We start from the raw sequence: 19,318 nt of genomic DNA on the forward strand, positions 1-19,318 counted from the left end.
ACACAATGTAATGGCGGCGTGTAACGATAATTACTTCCCGATAGCCTTATTTGATCCTTATATTATGGCTGTTAGCTGTTAACGGGAAGAGCTAGTTGATAAGTTAGACTAGACCACTTCTTAGACCTGCCTGTTATAGTTTAATACGTCGACATTGTGTCTTAGTAAGTAAAGTTGACGGCCGGCCTCCGAACCTAGTCGATAGTAGTGAGTAGTGACCGCTATGAACGAAAATAGGACGTCCCGGGATACTATGGCATCGGCATTACTTTGAAAAAAAAAAAACTCGCATCTTGTTCTGTCAATCAAATGAAATGTGGTATCTATGTATGTATGGGATGCATACAGAGTTACTGCCTTTCAACTTTGAGTAGCAGTGTGTGATACGAATTTTATTCAAAGTCGTGTATATATATGTGTAGTGTGTGTAATACGTTGCGTTTATCAAATAGGCGCCTTCACGGCCGGGGCAATGACCTCTGATAACGAACGGGAAATGCAACGTGTGCGGTAACCTTCGTTTGTTTTGCTAATAATATTGCCTTTCACACGGGGGCATTCGTAAATTGCCAATCTGTCGTTGATTTGATATTGGTTTGGTATTACTTTCAGTAGTTTCATTTCGGCGCGTCTCTCTGAAAACTTAAAGTAGCACGAGCCTACCCGCCGCCTTACTATCGATGATATTCTCTCATTTATAACTACATGCTTAAATTACATATATATCTATGTCTGGTACTAGTTTTTGTTGCTAAAACCTGTTGTTACCCAAAGAAAATAGAGCGAGTAGAAGTTTTGAATGTAAAGCTTGGTTAATAGAGTCCTTTTATTCGTGCTTTGATCCTCGTCAGCAGATCCACTTCATCAAATGTCGATTGCCAAGAGCAAATACTATAAAAATATAGGTACCCTAAATATGGAGAAATTGTTCGATATCTGAAGACCAGAGACTTAAAAACCCCAAATTGGTAGCGACGTAAACATATAAAAAAGTCTAAAATGGGTTAACATACAAGCCATAAAAAACTAAAAAAAACAAGAATTTGACACTATTCGTAGGATTGTCCAGCCAACACCTATTGGCAACCTCCTTTATGAAGTCAGTTAAAAAGTATTTAACCTATGACTATCACTTTAGGGTGTTGTTGCTATTATTTCCCTTACCTCTGATTCTAGAGCAGTTCCAAGCCATGATTAAACCCAGTCCCGACCATTTCGTCACGACGCACGTGGCCGTTGCGTTATCAGATCACGACATCGACACGACACGGTTGCGACACGACTCCGACTTATTATAGACCGTGTGTCTTTAGGAATAAGGTTTAGTTATGGTTAGGGCTGTTAAGTGTTAACTAAACGTATTGACAGGGTGATCAATTGCGGGGTCTAATGGTGTGTCAATTGGGAGATTTAGGTGTGATCGGGAGATAGATGTTGTGGGATTAGAATTGAGGAATGTTGTATAGATTTTTTTTAAAGGCAAAGCCCTCTTCTTAGACTTCCTGTGCTCCCAATTTAGGGCAATATCTTGTCAGTTGTTGAGAATTTTTTTCACTCAAAATTCCAAAAGGAGGAGGTTCTCAATTCGCTTGTGTTTTTTTTATGTTTGTTTCCTCAGAACTCCGTCGTGTTTAATTAAACCGTTTTCGAAAAATATTTTTTGTTTGAAATTACCTAATGTAGGTATTTACTTACAGATTGGTCCCGTATTCGTCAAAGTCACACAACTTGAATGCAATAAACTGTTTTAATTCTTATTTTTTGAGCATTCCATGAAATTGTCTACCGTTGTACCATACGAACGCGAATTTTCTGAAGATTTGCAGGTATAAGAGTTTCCTTTTCTATGACAAATTGTCAAAATTAATCACAGACAAATAATCGCCTTCTATAAATGCTGAAAAAAAGTCGCACTCGCAATATAGGAAATAAAATGCGTCTGTACGGGACAGCCCTTGGAATTAGGGAATGCAAATCGGTTATTTCCATACAAAAAATAACCGAAAATAACCGATTTGCATTCCCTACTTGGAATGCTCGTTTTTTTAGTAACTTATTATATTTATTAGCTCACATAAAGTAGATACCTATAGGTAAGTATCATGTGGTTAAAAGATAGCGACCAAAGCTTCACCATTCAAAGGAAAACTGTGTCATATTATATTATATCAAGAGTAGACATTCCATAGTTCACGATGCGGGCAGTTATCGGCCAATCTGGGCGAGTAGTGCCGGTTAACCGGGTATAAAATAATATACATACCTAACTATTATTATGGTGCATCTTGTAATTTGTCTATGGTAAGAATACTGAATGATTGTTAGACAAGTTGTTGGTTATTGGCTTTTTTTTTGTATTAAAGTCATTAGGTACGGCAGCCTATGGCTCAGGAATCGCAGGATGCCAAGCTTTATTTGAGTTCAGACGATATATTTGTAAGTCTACTCTAAGTAATTAGGTATTACTCATACTCATACTCATACTCATTTATTTATAAAGCCAATTTACATGTCAAATAAAATTAGAATTATACAGTTAAAATTGAGATCAAAAATTAAAATTAAACTTAAAATTATATGTACATACAATTATAATCGAAAATTAAAACAAAACTTACTCACATGTCGAATTACAATTAGAAAAAGTTTAAAATTAAATTGAGATCAAGAATAAAGATTGAAAATATAAAATTAAGATCAATATTAAAATTACAATTAATATTAAAAACAAAGCCGATTATTTTAAATAGGTAAGTAAACGTTTGTTCAAAAGTTCGTCAGGTCTGATGAGGCCTGACGAACAATTAAGTACATTCTCTCTAGGCTCTATTTAAATTTTTTGCTATATCTGGACCCAAAAACATAGAATATGTTACGCCTAAAACGCGAGTCGCGATACATGATATTGAAACTTATTTTAGATAAAAACGTTCTCTCATATCCGTAGCTTCAACGCAAAACCCGGTTGCAGACCTATTCACAAAATAAACTGTCATTCGCCAAGCGAGCTAAAATATCCGGTCAAGATGGCGGCGACCCTAACCGGGTATCTTCTGTCCGATCTGCGGTCAAATATCCTCCGCTATGGGCTAGTATAATAACTATGTAACTTGCTTCATACACGTCGTGCTGTGTTCGCTCGTGTTCATAATAATAAATATAAACTGTCACAAGTCTAGATGCAATAGAGTGTACTACACCTTTAGGTAACCGTACCGTGTATCGTAAAATCAGAGAGTCTAGCCAAGATGACGACAATTGTTTTTTTCTTTTCTTTTCGTTTGGCGTTCGGCGATGTACGTATTTCCGTATTTTTGTATTTATGAATAATTGAAACCACTATAAAATAATTGAATTTATTGGAAACAAGGGGCTGGCCATAAATTACGTCATCGTTTTCTGACGATTTTTGACAATAAAATCATCCAAAAATCATGCTTCCAATGACACCGTTTCCTCCTACGTCATGCTACCATCATCCGATGTCCAGACCCCCCCTAATTTGAAATGACGTAATTTATGAATAGCCCCCAACCTACAAGTAGGCTAGTTATCTGTAGAAACGGAAACCAGTAGTACCATCACAAACTTTTATTTACTCTTTTAAGGATTTTAATTTATTTAAACAATAAATGAATAAATCTTTCATTACAATAACGCGGAATGCTAGTAACCTAACTCGTGTCTTACCTACTCTTACTTACTTTCTTTACTTTAATAACTTCAAAGTCTCATTACAATTTGGCCATCTCAAAAAAAGTTAGACCCTGTCAAAATGTCGGCCCTACCCGGATATCTTCCGTCCGATCTGCGGTTCTCATCCACATATCATTACTCGTCTATGGCTAGTTTGATAACTTTCCGGATATCACCGTTCGTGACTTCTTTTGTTTGTCTTTATGGTTTATAGTTCTTTTGGGGTTTTATAGTGACCGCTGTGGGGGAAATAACTGAGATAAGGTTAGGGAATGTGTATGAGAATATTTTAGATTAGGTATGCTTTCGGGAACTTAGAAAGATTGAGATTTTAAATTGTCAAGATTGTATTTCTAGACAAACAGTACAGTAAGCTGCAGAGATAACTGGCCCAGAACAAGTTTCTATGCAGGGGGGTCAGTAATTGTCTATACAGTTTACTTTACCTAAAAGTTAGGCTAAAACGATCTTAAAATACGATTTCCAGTGATTACGATCTAAGAAACTGAACAGTTCGTTTCTTTTAATCAGACATTCATGTCATGAAATATTGTATGTTATATATGTCGCAGTCAAAAGTGTGAACTGGTCAAAAGAACTTTTAACCGACAAAAACAGGCAAAACTGCTTTTGACTGAGCATGTTGGTCAAAAGTAGTTTTACCTGAAAATCATTGGTTAATAGTAATTGTGACTGTTACTATCAGTCAAAAGTACTCCCAGAAATAGGTAGGTTAGGGTTATTTTTTTTTTTGCTACGCCCAAAAAACGAAACTGTTCCCAGAGATAGGTAGGTTAGGGTTATTTTTTTTTTGCTACGCCCTAAAAACGAAACTGCTGCCAGAAATAGGTATGATTTTCAGGTAAAACGACTTTTGACCAACATGCTCAGTCAAAAGCAGTTTTGCCTGTTTTTGTCGGTTAAAAGTTCTTTTGACCAGTTCACACTTTTGACTGCAACATATATATCCTATTGGAGTTTTGCTATTATTGATATGATTGACAAGAATTTGCTTAAATAACTACGAAATGGAACTTCAATTTTAATTTTTTTCGAGTCATGGTTCTATCACTCATCTTTGAAATATACATATCCCCACTGTTTCAAAAATAGATCTCTACTTCCGCACTAAGGTCAAAAATAACCTAATTTATAAATTACCGAGCTAACCCCTACACAATTACTCCATTAAGCCGTCTGGTAATAATCGTCCATTGATCAGTTAATGGCTGATGGAATTGATACAGGGCTGTTAACACTGTCCGATTGTTTGTTAGGGCTAGGTTTATTACTGTGTTGACTTGTGCACTAGTAGAAATAAGTCAAAGAACAGCTTATGAAATGGTAGTGTTCGTTAAACCTAAACTTGTAGTTTAGGTATCTAATAATGCACTCATCTTTATACCATGTTTTTGTTGTTTTATGGATAGCAGTTTTTTTATTGCTATTTTTTTTTGTTTTTTTCGCTGCTAACGCACGATTTTTTTTTAATTTGCTAACTTAAAATTCGGTAGGTAATTATTTTTGTTTTTTTTTTCAACCCAAATCTTTAGACCTGTTGAGTCTTGCTGAGGCTTGAATTAATCTTGATGTGTTTCGCTAATCTAAGGGTTGTACTTTTTCTCTTATAACAGGAACTATGTTTTCTTCGCGACCGCTTCAAAAATATTAAAGTATTTGCCTACCTACTCTCTGGGCAAACAAATTTAAAAAACCTGCAATAATTTAGGGACCTTACACACACGCTAACGTCACAAGCCGTCACGAAACGCAACATCACAAAAGCTAATTTGTGTGCGATACAGCAGTGAAACTCAATCCGTCACTGTGGCAGTTTTGAAGTACAAAGGAGCAGTTTTCGAGCGGATAATATCCAATCCAAACATGATGCGATTTCTGAAGTTAATTAGGGTGTTAGGTTTCCTAGTAATAGTAATGTAATTATTTATGATACCTATCAGATGTCAGGGGAGCCCTAGGACCTTAAGTATTTACGGTGCATACAAGTTTTGAAGGTATAGGACCTATTTGATTTTGTTATTTGAAACCATTCATTTACTGAAAAGTACCTACTTGTCAGTAGAGCAATATTCGTGTTACTCTGAGGGTAGTCCTTCTGTGACGCTTATTATATAGTGTTTAATGAAAACACTGAAAACGTTAATGTAATTTTGGCCGAATTCTAAAAGTAGGTACAAATACGTTTACCTAGTTAAATTATACTTATTAATCTTATTATACCTACTCGTACCTACAGTATTGAAGTTTTAGACGGTATGAATTTTATGATAGGTACTTGTCATGTTTCAATTGAAATCCGATTGCAGTGAATTGATATCGTAATTCATAATATGATTTCAACCTTCAAACTGCGTCTACCTACATCAATAGCGGCCATATTAAGATATTGTTTTACTCATTTATGCCCAGTGGGTCGTTTTTGGCTGGAACCGGAAAAAACTCGCTTTTACTCATTAAAAATAGTAAAAGAGAGCTTTTAACCTCGAAAAATTCAATTTTGACCTGGATTAATGAAAAATATCAAGCATGCAAGTGATTCATTTCAGCAATATAACGGCAAGTAATTTTTTTCGCTTTCTTTTTAGACGACAGCGATCATAGATACACTTTTACATAACTATACTATTCTCCGCACTATAAAGAAAGGTTGCTATAACTCAATATTCGTAAATCCACTCTCAGCCCGTCACTCTCTAGGGACTGTTACCAGCGATCCGATACTGAGGCGCGCGGCGGAAAATTGTTTCGTGAAAACGTCTATTACTTTATGATAAGCCGGTGTCGTGAAATTGAGAGTGTAGATAGGTTCTTATAAGATAAAAGACATTTATTCGTGACGATCACAAATCATTGATATAGGTATGCAGAAATGGACCCAATAAGCATAATGCTAGCTTTAAAGCCAGGGCTAGTCCGTAGGATTCATTCGGTAATTGTGATTGTGGTTCAAGTATATTGTGATAATACCTTATACTTGCTTAAAATTTCGTATTCTTGTTTTTATTGGCACCACTGTGCTGATCAAAACACGATGCATTTAACGTACCTACAAACTAAAACGCAACGAATACGTCACTGCCTACCTGTATGATGCGTTCGTGTTTGGTGTTGTCGGTCCTTACGGATAGTCTGTATCATTAGGTATTTAAATAAAAGTAAACAAACAATTTGTACAATTTCGGGTAGTTATAACATTTATTGGTTAACCGACTAAATACAAAACCGCCTGGATCAGTCACTGAACGGCCTGACTTTTAACCTACATTATTTGATCGTGTAATGTTTTCATCTACCCTCAACTGGCTTAAGCTATTTGAGGGTAGATTTTGTTTACTCTTATTTAAATACCTAAAGATACAGAGTATAGGTTCGGAAATGAGGGCGTTTTCTGGAGCAGGGATGTTGCTGATACAGATTTTTTGACATGCGCGGATACGGATCGGATGCGGATATTACATCCGCGCATGCGGATGCGGATGGACGGAATGTTAAGCGCAAGTTAGCGTATTCGCTACTGACATACATATTTCAAACTCGTGGTAAGGCTACAGGACCTCTAAATACTTCTCGTAAATGTCTTACCAAGTATGGCACAGTAGGTAGATGTCTACAGGTTTTCCCAACAGTTATTTTATTACATTATTCAAGACTGTAACACATGCTAAAGCCCCCGAATATGTAGTTTCGTATCTAATAACAACACCACAGATGTCTGTTATTGCTGCTGTTTGCTGCAAATTTGTTTACCAGGGTTGTAATATTTCTTTGTTGCAATTTGGCGATTTGAAATACATGTAAGTAAGTAGGTACCTAAATGATGTACCTAGTATTAAAAATACACTTTATTTTACGACAAAAAAAACACAATAAGAGACTTGTAATGTAACACATTTAGTACAAATTACTGCGCTTACCTAATACATGATGCCCATTAGATATGTAAGAACAGAATGAGCTACTTAAACTTATTCCCACTAGTTACCATCAACTTGTTACCAGTGGTAACAACTGAGAATTTTGTTCTCCCCAGTTCCCAGTAGTAACCGAAGTCTTTATTCGGAGACTCGAGTCCTTTTTTTTTAGTTGCGCTTTAAAACAAACTCAATAAAGGACTCGATTCGGGACGGGAAAGACTCGGAAGTTTTTTAGCTCAGTCTCGTGAAAACGAATCGTTTTTTTATTAGACTCAGAATACTCTTAATTCGGCTCAGGACCGCTTCGGCCTCAGTTTCATTTCGGCAACTTCTTAAGTAGTTCTCATTCGCATTTGGTCTACTGTTCCGATTCGCCAGCATTCCTATATCGTCACTTTCTTATCTCGCCCGCTTTCTTACGTGGGCCACTGTAGTAACTTGGTTATATTCCTAATTAGACTACAGTGCCGATTCGTCAACACTCCTAATTCGTCCATAGTGCTTACTCGTCAACATTCCTATTTAGACCACAGTGCCAACTCGTCAACTACATAGCAGCCCTAATAGTACATCATCATTATCATCAAAGTTATCTTTATGGTTAAGGACAAGTGTGACAACAGCAAATACTAATTGTAACTGCCGCATACTAGCTGGAAAATAGCACTTAAGAAGATATGAAGTGCACATTGACATTAATTTTATCTATGATTCAATGACACACATAAGTCAATTCAGTCAGTCGCTGAATCAAAAACTTCCAACAGTAAAATGTCGAATTTATATATTACTAAATGTGTGCTGCTTCTGACAGTTTAAGTGACAATCAGTATTAATTCTACATTCTCAATTCAAATAAAAGAACGCGGACGAGTTGGCACTTTGGTCGAAATAGGAACGTAGACAAAAATGGTATATTGACGATATCAGATATTGGACGAGTTGGCACTATGGTCAAAATAGGAATTTAGACAAAATGGGGTATTGACGATATCAGAAAGTAGGCAAGTTAGGAAGGTGACGATTTAGGAATTGTAGGCTGACGACATGGCACTGTGGACGATTTATGGAGATGACGAAATGAAACTGAGGCCGAAGCGGTCCTGAGCCCTTAATTCCTACCAACACTAGGATAAATGCTAAAATGAAAGAGAATGACACATGCCCATGTAACTGTCGCAAACGCATCGCCGCAAACGCATGTCAGTAACGCGAGCCGCGAAGGCCGCTGCAAGGTCACCAAACGAGTTGCTGAACTTGGCCTTAGGAATGCCAGTGGGACGTCTTTTATGGGGCTATGGGCTAATTTCATTTAGTCTGGGATCTTAGGAATTTAGTATGTATTTTAAAGGACGAGCAGAGGGCTGCACCGATCATTTATTTCTTTCACACGTATCTTAAATAGTTGAGTGTGCTCAGAGCATAAAAAGGTCAACCACGGCGTTGCATGAACAAGAGATTTCCAGATTTTTTATGCATACGGGGGGGTTTTTAAGCGTCTGCGGCGTCTGAGGTTAATAATTCTTTAAGTTTAGGTTCTAAGTCAAGTTTAGTATCATTTTCAACTAAATCAAAGATGTAGAAAGGATGTAGACATAGATTTCGTCCAAATCTGTTCAGCGTTTATTGATTTCCCATACAATCCTACACCTTACCTTTCATTTTTAAGGGATTTTTTTGGAATAAAAACTATCCTATGTTCTTCCCCGGGACTCAAACTATCTCTATACCAAATTTTATCTAAATCGGTTCAGCGGTTCTTGAATCCCCATGCAAATTTCCACCTCCCTTTTTACACCCTTTAGGGATTATTTTTGACATTAAAAGTATCCTGTGTTCTTCCCTGGGACTCAAACCATCTCTATACCAAATTTCAACTAAATTGGTTCAGCAGTTTAAGCGTGAAGGGGTATAAAATAAAAAGTATTTTTTTCATATTTTATGTGTTTTTACTTCGGAATGGTGCCGGAATGATATCATAAATGAATTCGGCATCCCCGATTAAAACGAAAACGATACCATACTTGGCCTAGTAACTAAAATGATATAGATATCAAGATAAAGTTGAGAGCCCCCCTCCCTAAAAATTTACATCAAAAATCTCGGTGGCTCCAAATCCATCCTTGGGTCTTAAGGACCAATCCTGCCAAAAGAAATCTTTTGTTCATGCAACGCCATCGTTTAGGGCTTCCACCCTCGACTAAAACCAGTTATGTCTGTATTTTAACGGACCTAGGTAGGTGCAGTCTAAGAATTTGATTTATGTACTTACCATTCCTTACCTTGTCACGGAGACAATACCTAATACAAGGTACAAAAAGGTAAGTATCTACATTAATCAAATTCCTTGACTGTGCGCCAAATTTTACCGACGTCTTTATTGTTATGTTTTACAATTTGTTAAATACGAAACCCTAAAGTACGTACTTATTTACATTTATCTTTTAATTTCTGTGTTTCTCTTTCATGGAAATCTGACATAAATGATGACATTACCACACTTTGCATTTTTGTTGCAGCTTGTACCGACTCTATGTACTGTCCACTTAACCCTTATTTTTTTATTCCAGCGCGTCCGCACATTCACATCATCCCTCGACGAGCTAACCGGGCGCGTGCAAGCGGCCGAAACCGCGCGCTCATCATGGCGCGGGCCCGGCGACGCGCGCGACGCACGCGCACAGCTCGACGCCGTGTCGCGCGCGCGCGCGCAGCTCCCGCCGCTGCGGAGGTTGGCGGACGAGCTGCAAGGGCAGCTTCAGGCGCTGGCGAGGGACAAGATACAAATACCGGAGCAGCTGGTCGCTAGGCTCGACGATTTAAATACCAGGTAAATAAGAATTTGGATAGGTACCTTAGCTTAACATTCGGGTCAGGCTTCTCTCGTTAATAAGTTACTTAGACGATTTTTACCAAGTTTTTCTCAATCATGAACACAATGCATTTATTTATCGATTGAGCGGTGAGCACTGAGCATGAGCAAAGTTGCAAAAACCATGAAAATTCCGTCACCTGTGCGTCTGTGAAAAATACTGCTTTGAATAGGGCAACAATAGGTATGGATTTTGAAACATGGAGCTCTGAATTTTATAAATAAATTAGCTTATGTTTAGTGTAACATTCTCAGTAGGTTTCGGAAATATCCCCGGTAAAATTGCGAATTTATTTTAAAAATTACCATGATATTGAAGTCTTGTCATGGAAAAATGTTGTTTTCCATCAGAGAAGAGCCCTTATGCTGAATATGCATAAGGACCACAAATGATCCATGTGCACATGAAGCAAATGGATTCTTCTCTGATGGAAAACCACAAATATCTAAAGTTTCCGTTTATAAAAGTAACTGTTCAATTCAAATCTCTTTTTTTTTTATGTGCTGAAGTTTGTGTTTCCTCTTTCCAGGGTCGGCGCTCTTTGCGCCGGCGGCGAAGAGCGAGCGAGACAGCTAGCTGGTGTGGCAAGGGATGGAGGAGCGGGTGCGGCGCAGGGCTTCCTCGCCGGCTCGGTGGAGCAGCCCTGGGAGCGTGCCGTTACTCCTAACAACGTTCCTTATTATATCAAGTAAGCATCATTCAAAACAATGAAAACCGTTTAAAAACAATATATATAACACAAAAGGACTTAACCAGAAGACTGATTGAGAAGATCGATGCCGTGCCGATAGGTGCTGGAATATTGTCTAATGCTCTTCTCCCATTCCCACTAAGAATATTAGGTATGGCCAAGGCCAAGGGTGTATAACAAGTATACCTACTAGTGTTACTAGTTACTGTTTGGGTGGCTGCCGTTCCTCAACCCACCAACGGAGCGGCAGTTGACGTCCACAAACCACAAGGGTTCATTACACGTCGCCCTGAATTACTTTACGAGTTACCCGCGCCTGGCTTGCGGTATATTGCCACTCTATCTTAAAAACTACCAAATTCTTTGTAGCGCATATTCTGCGTATAAGTATACAACGTGTCCCAAAATTCAACGATAAGCTGGCACCAGAAGATGGACCTGATCATGACTACTCGAGGGAAAAAAAGAAAAAAAAAATATCTCAATTTCTTATGCAATTACAAAAAAAAAATTAAAATCGACACCCCTAATAGTATTTTTAACGACCATGTCTACAATTTTTTTAATATTTCTGTTTTATTTGTGTATCAGCAACCTAACTGCCCTCCTAACGAAAAGTGCAATAACTCGAGTTTTGGGTCAAGTTGAGTTATATACATATTCGCGTTGAGCATAACGAGTTCTATATTTTCTTCTTAGACAGTTTTAAGGTATCTGTAACGTAAACATGATTTTTATTAATCAAAACTGCAATATCTGAGGCAATGACTTGTGATTTACTTATAAAGAACGACATAACTGTAGTTATCGCTCTTATGCTTAGTAAAATTGTGATAACAAATGTTAGTCCAATAACTAATCAATAATCATAAACGCAATAAGTGAAGTTGTTACACTTATGTTTAGGATTGTCGAAATTTTAAAGATAAGTTTATTTAATAACAAGGCAATACAACTAAGTTATTGCATTTATGTTTAGGACGATGGGGCACAGACAGTATAGTTTTACCAATAAAGGTGCAATATGATGGCAAGTTGTCGCATTTATGAGTAGTAAAATGTTCACTGCGGGCGTTTCATATATACAATAATAAGTTTCCATTTTGTGCCATGAGCATCCATCAGTCGCCTATTTTTGTTAGATTTTTTTACCGAATAATATAATTGCAATAGTGAGACATGAAAAACTAGTATTATTTACCAGAAGTAATAGAAAAAATAAATGTTTATTTTTTTTATTACTTGTGTTATTGTAATGTTATGTCATATAATCTTTAATAGAAAAGAACCGACTTCTCAAAATAGTTTGAAATGCCATATATACATTATTGGCTGGTATTTAACTGATATAGTAATCCACTTCGTCACCTTTTTCTCGTAGCATGTTTCGTTTCTGTAAGGGTCGCAGTTCTATCTTAACCTAACCCACAAAATCGAAATCGCCAAACTATGCATCGTTGAAGAGTTCTGTTCTAATCATCATCAGCAGTTCCACTTCATCAAATGCGACAGTTTTTAATGTAAACGCTTGATTTTCTGTTGAAAATACAAAAATCTCTATACGTATGCCTTTAAGATTTGGGGAGTTCCCTCGACCTCATGGATCCCATGTTCAGAACTCGAGCTTGACATAAATGTGGCTTAAAAACTTAACTTGCTTAATAAACATAACGAAGAGGATAAATCACCACACGTGAACTACGAGTATGCGTCGTTGAACAGTTCTGTTCTGATCATCATCAGCAGTTCCACTTCATCAAATGCGACAGTTTTCAAATGAAAATACTTGATTTTCTGATGAAAATACAAAAAATCTCTATACGCATGCCTTTAAGATTTGAGGAGTTCCCTCGATTCCTCGTGGAACCCATCATCAGAACTCGAGCCTGACAAAAATATGGCTTAAAAACTTAACTTGCTTAACAAACATAACGAAGAGGACCAATCGTCAAACGTGAACTATGCGTCGTTGAGGAGTTCTGATCTGTATGTAGTTTTGTGTTTTATCCAACTTTCTTTTCTATCAATATACCATCTATCCCATCCTCGTCGCCAGATGATACATATGGAACCGGGAGCGATAGCAAGTAAAACGACCGTTTGCATTGACGACTGATTTATTACTGACTTGTAGGTAGATCACAGAACTACATACAGATCAAGTTCCCTTCTGATCATCATCAGCAGTTCCACTTCATCAAATGTCACTTTTCTTAATGTATATGCTTGATTTGAGGAGTTCCCTCAATTCCTCATGGATCCCATCATCAGAACTGGGGTTTGATAAACACGGGACCAATCTGTACGCATATACATCCAATTAAAAAAAGAATTTTCAAAATCGGTCCTGTAATAACGGAGGTATGGAGTAAAAAACATAAAAAATAAAAATAAAAAAACATACAACCGAATTGATAACCTCCTCCTTTTAGATTTGGAAGTCGGTTAAAAATACACTTTTGCAACAACCATAATAGAAAAAAAAATTAAACACATCGTCTTACTAATTAAAACTGCAATAAGTAAACTACTTATTGTACTTAAGATTCAAGCATACAGCAGCATGCAGCAGCATACTATAATTGCTTAAAATAATCGTAATATCTTGAATTACTAACGATAAGTGCAATAAGTAGACTACTTATTGCAGTTATGGCTTGTAATTATATCATGTCTGTATTGGACCATGCTAAGCATAAGTGCGTTTGCTCATTTTTTTTAGTATAAATAAATAAATAAATAATTATTAGGTACGTACAAATAAACTCAAAAATATTATCTATTTTTTTTGGTCAAAGTTTCAAGTCAATAGGATGTGTAATATTGGAGATATCAACTAAACAAATTTAAAATCTTTTACCGCGTTTTTCTCGAAAGTAGCTTGACTCTAGTTATTGCACTTTTCGTTAGGGGGTCGTTCTCTCATTTCGTGCAAATCGGTGATGTTCTCTCGATTTGTAAATTTTCTTTTAAATGGTAAATTTTTGGGTTTTCATGCATTGTGGATTAATTTATTGACACTTTTATGCTAAAGGCACCTTCGTAACCTTATTCCTTTTCATTTAATAAGACTGGTGGTAATGAACTACGCGCTGGTAATGAAATGAGCATGGATGGTAATTTTATCAGTGGAGGGTAATGAAACAAACTTATGAAATCGCAATAAAAAAACTTTAGTTAATGAAAATTAACACCATTAATAAAATGAACAACATTAAAATCACGTGTCTTAAGCGCTGTGCAGACGATCAAGCCGACTTAACAAATACTCCGGCTTGACAATCGCGACTTATGATTTACCACCTAGCTTGTAGCGATTGTCAAGCACAATTTACGTGATTGAAGACGTATTTCGTATTGTTTATTTATTTAATGATTACACAGCACTACATCAGTCTTGTCACCAACACACTGAGAAACTACATACTTTAATTTAAAATTAACATCCAAATACACTCGACTGCCAATCCATCCACCGTAGCTCCATAAACTCGCAAAATCTCAAGCACTCATGAGTTAACAGGAGATGCACCAGGAGAAGCCTAAGGGTTATATTTCTAATGTCCGGTACAAAAAGTCTTACAAGCCTCTCTACTAGTTCAAGGCAGCCAGAGTCTCCACGAAAAGCCCAACAAGCTAAAAGTAGTAGGCTTAAGTTGTGCCTCACCTCCAAAGAAATGAAGCCCAGGGTCCTAAAATAAATATTTTTAGGTAATACATCCTAAGGAAATTCTTTTGGACCTTTTCCAATAGTAGAATGTACGTTGACTCGTAAGGGATCCAGGCTAATGCTGACGCCTCCAACTTGCTTCTGACCAGAACATTGTAAAAAACTTTTATGGGGCAAGGGTCATGGAATTCTCTGACAATGCGAGTGACAAAGCCTAATCTACTGAAGCTACAGTACCAAGTGCTTTGATATGGTCGTGAAATGTTAGCCGCGTATCGAATATGACCGCAAGATCCTTTACTGAGACGACTCTTGAGCATGTGTAGGAAATAGGGCTTGATTAAAACTACACACTTGACACTTAGCCGCATTGAAAGTCAGTTTGTTACCCCGACTCCATTGGAACAGAGATGATGAAACATCCTCCTGCAGCAACTTACAATCCTCCTCCTTCTCAACTCAATATACCAATTTAAGATCGTCGGCGTAGAGTAGACAACGAGCGTTATGGATAACCGAGGGCAGGTCATTGACCATTATTCCAAATAGGAAAGGCCCCAAGATTGAATCTTGGCTGTCACCAGAACGAGTATGGTACGGATCTGGTACGAAGTGGCCATGCTGGTCGTTGCGTGCTGCGGTTTATCACGCAGATAACTGGCAAAAATGTTAAGCAAATGTGGATTGAACCCAATAGCGTCTAGTTTGTGTAGGAATACATAGTTACCCACACGATTGAAGGCTTTTCGGAAATCATAATACAGGACGTCTATCAGGATACCCATATCCAGATGCTCTGAGATGATGTCACTGTCAACCAAGGTCAGGTTAGTTTTCACAGACCGTTTCACTCTGAAACCATGCTGAGTGTTGCACAGGAATAATGGTTTCACTTGTTTCGACAACGTGCCATGGAGTATGGACTCAAACAGCTTTGCTAAAGCTGAAAGAAAAGAATACCTTGACTTTGGGTCGGTCTTACCCGTGAAATCTTCCAATGGTGATGATATGTACTTGTGGAGAGTAGGTACCAGATTAAGCATGGAGTGTATTGGACCATTCAAATGCTCTAAACACCCCTTTAAGATATATGCAGGTACCTAAGTAGTCTGGACCAACAGTATAGAAGCCCAAAAAACTTACTTTGGTGTTAAGACCCCTTATGCAGGTACCTAAGTAGTCTGGACCAACAGCATAGAAGCCCGAAAAACTTACTTTGGTGTTAAGACCCCTTACATTTTGGTAAATTAGATCCAGTGAAGGTTTCAAATCAGGATTCCGAACTAAGTATTACTGGTTGGTTTTTGTCTGACTCCCATTGACGTTGGATTTACGAAATGACCACGATTATCGGGCTACATAGTTGGAAATAAACAGGATTCATACATTGTCGAGGGTACTCCTATTTTGAAAGTCTTGGAGTCCCCTTTGAGCTTAAGTTCATCGACAGTGCACCATGAATAACAGCAGATATGCCCGTATGTCCTCCGATCCTCAAGCTATATTCCACAGATGGATGAACTTGCGATGGTCCACCGCCCTGAGAGGGATTTTACACCGCTTTTTACTGCTGGTATCAGTTTTCTGAGATTTATCACGCACGGATTGGGAATTGTCGCTTTTGACGGCGGAGGCACTATTATTGCTTATCGGCCTGTGTTTATGTTTCTGTAGTTTCTGCCCTTTATTCCAAACATTTGCCCCGTTCTCTACCTTATCGTCGACAGGTATCAGATGATTCCAACTCACTTAGTCTCTTAGTAACGTGTCAAATTTCTCAGCACAGTCCTTGAGTGCGGTCTGGTATTATATATAGAGCGGCCATAGAGCGGCAGATTATGTTAATCTACTGCGCTCTAGTTAAATCCAAAAAATCACCAGTTGGGCTCCCCTATATATTATTACATAGTTTTAAATGCATAAGCATAATACCAACAACCAACCAACCAACCAACAATATAATACCAACATTCTATTTATAATAACTTAACCCTCTTTCCATTAAATGCACTGCCTGATATACATTATCATTACCTTCTAAATTCGTTCATTACCTTCCCTGGCAAAATTGGAAGGAAAAGAAATGAATGAAACAGATATGAATGAAGTTTTGGAAGTTTTCGTCGCCTAGGTCGGTTGATATCAGACCTTGATTTCGCAGAATAAGCCACACGAAAGGCAACCCTAAAACACATCAATTAGGTATAATTTTAATAATGTACAATTGGTACTTATACTTACTGTATAAATCACTAGATGGCGATGAAGATTTATCTGAACCACACTCCTTCCCGACACGAGAGAACGTAGGTATTTTCGTCAAAAGCAACATACGGACGACCGCTGTGGTAGCACGCGGCCAACTGATTGACGAACAATGTGTTGTATCCGCGGGAAGTGCTATATACCCTTGCTATATAGCAAAATATAGCTAATCCATTTCTCGCGTCGGTAATGAAGAAATTGCTTGGACCATCACTTATAAAGCTGTATAGTTTTATTGTTAATTTCTTAGCGTATAATATTATAGGATATAAAACATAACTAAATTACTTGTTTACTGAACCAACAACAAGTTTTCAATTTTTAGTATCTTAAGGTTCAAATGGAGGTCAAAGTTTAACTTCACGCGTTACATGCAGAGAGGAATGAAAATAGTGGGGGTTAATTGTAAATATAAAGAAAATAACCACCTTTTTAGAATTGTTCATGGCGGGCCAATATACTTTAGGTCCTATGTTACAACCTTGCATTAACAGATATTCGAAAACACCATCACATTTTTGGTAAATTGCAAATAATACCGATTTGCACGAAATGCGAGAATGACCCGGAGGGCAGCTAAGTAGCCCTGTTATCCACCACAATCCTTAAAAATACCAGAATACATGTAGTTTTTACACAAAAATTAATCAAAGTTAGTTTATCCTTATAATTTTAACTTTCAGTCCACTTTCAGTCTTTCACTCATCGTGGTGTACAAAAAAAGTACTGACAATTAACCAAGATTCCAAAATGGTATAATACTCTAGGAAAACTAGTCACAAAATAAAATAAAAAGAGTATTATACCATTTTGGAATCTTGGTTAATTGCGTCAACTTTCTAAAATATTTGCCGTAGAGTCAGTGTCAGTACTTTTTTTGTCCACCACAATGAGTGAAAGTGGGCTGAAAGTTAAAATTTTAAGGATAAACTAACTTTGATTAATTTTTGTGTAAAAACTACATGTATTCTGATATTTTTAAGGATTGTGGTGGATAGCAGGGCTACTTAGGTTGCCGATACAAAAATAAAAACAGAAATATTTAAAAAATTGTAGACATGGTCGTTAAAAATACCATTAGGGGTGTCGATTTTCTTTTTTTTTGTAATTCCATAATAAATTGAGATATATTTTTTTTCTTTTTTTTCCTCGAGTAGTCATGATCAGGTCCATCTTCTGGTGCCAGCTTATCGTTGAATTTTGGGACACGTTGTATGTAACAATCTTTATCTCTCCACAGTCACGAACTCGAGACGACCCACTGGGACCACCCGAAGATGATCGACCTGATGAACTCCCTCGCGGACCTCAACGAGGTCCGGTTCTCCGCGTACCGGACCGCGCTCAAGCTGAGGACCGTGCAGAAAGCTTTGTGCAGTAAGATCGCCTTTGACATTCGGACTTTCAAGCTGTTTTCTATCGTCCGTAGAATAGATGTTCAATCTCAAGTTCAAGGAGTAGGTGGGGTGAACGGTGCCACAGTGGCGAATATAAGATTTTGCTTTCTTAGTTTTGGGAGAGGCTGACTCATACTTTTGATCTGGAAGAGTCTTGAACCTAATGAGGGTAGCTTTGGGTAGGGAGGGACTCCGAATGCTTTGGCTTGAGCCCCTTAGCACCTAAATTAACTTTACCCCTGCTGAGTCGGAGTCGGAAAAGTCGAAAATCAATTCATTGGACTAATGTATATGACGAAAATTTTGCACAATAATTATGGGCATCCAAAATTAGCCACTAAATTGATGTATTATTTTCAGTGCACATGTTACAACTGCCAGCGGCACTAGAAGCTTTTGACTCTCACGGACTGCGCGCGCAAAACGACCGCCTCATCGATATACCGGACATGATCACTGTGCTCACATCTCTGTACGAGGTATGTTGATCGTTCCTATGAGTATACTGCTCCTCACAGTACCCACAACACAAGCCTTCTTTAGCTTGCTGTGGTGTCCCACACTCTGTGTAAGAACCAATGTCCTATAATATTAATATTAATTTATCTCTTTCAGGTGATAGCCGCCGAAAACCCCAGCCTAGTAAACGTACCCCTCTGCCTAGACCTGTCTATCAACTGGTTGCTCAACGTGTATGACAGCCAGCGGACCGGACAGATCAGAGTGCTTAGCTTCAAGGTTGGCCTCGTGTTGCTGTGCAAAGGGCATCTTGAGGAGAAATATAGGTGAGT

The 19,318-nt window shown here is 37.7% G+C and overlaps 1 protein-coding gene across 1 annotated transcript in view; it reads left to right on the forward strand.

Annotated features, from left to right (window-relative positions):
• Window positions 1-19,318, forward strand: part of LOC134798617 (dystrophin-like) — a 734,075-nt gene that overhangs the window by 706,900 nt on the left and 7,857 nt on the right. The window contains exons 17-21 of the mRNA XM_063770984.1: window positions 10,202-10,461; window positions 11,034-11,192; window positions 18,371-18,507; window positions 18,888-19,006; window positions 19,143-19,312. Of these exons, the coding sequence (XP_063627054.1) occupies window positions 10,202-10,461; window positions 11,034-11,192; window positions 18,371-18,507; window positions 18,888-19,006; window positions 19,143-19,312 (845 nt within the window). The remainder of the gene's footprint in view (window positions 1-10,201; window positions 10,462-11,033; window positions 11,193-18,370; window positions 18,508-18,887; window positions 19,007-19,142; window positions 19,313-19,318) is intronic.

Source organism: Cydia splendana, chromosome 1 (genome assembly GCF_910591565.1).
Source record: "Cydia splendana chromosome 1, ilCydSple1.2, whole genome shotgun sequence".
NCBI classification, from domain to species: domain Eukaryota; kingdom Metazoa; phylum Arthropoda; class Insecta; order Lepidoptera; family Tortricidae; genus Cydia; species Cydia splendana.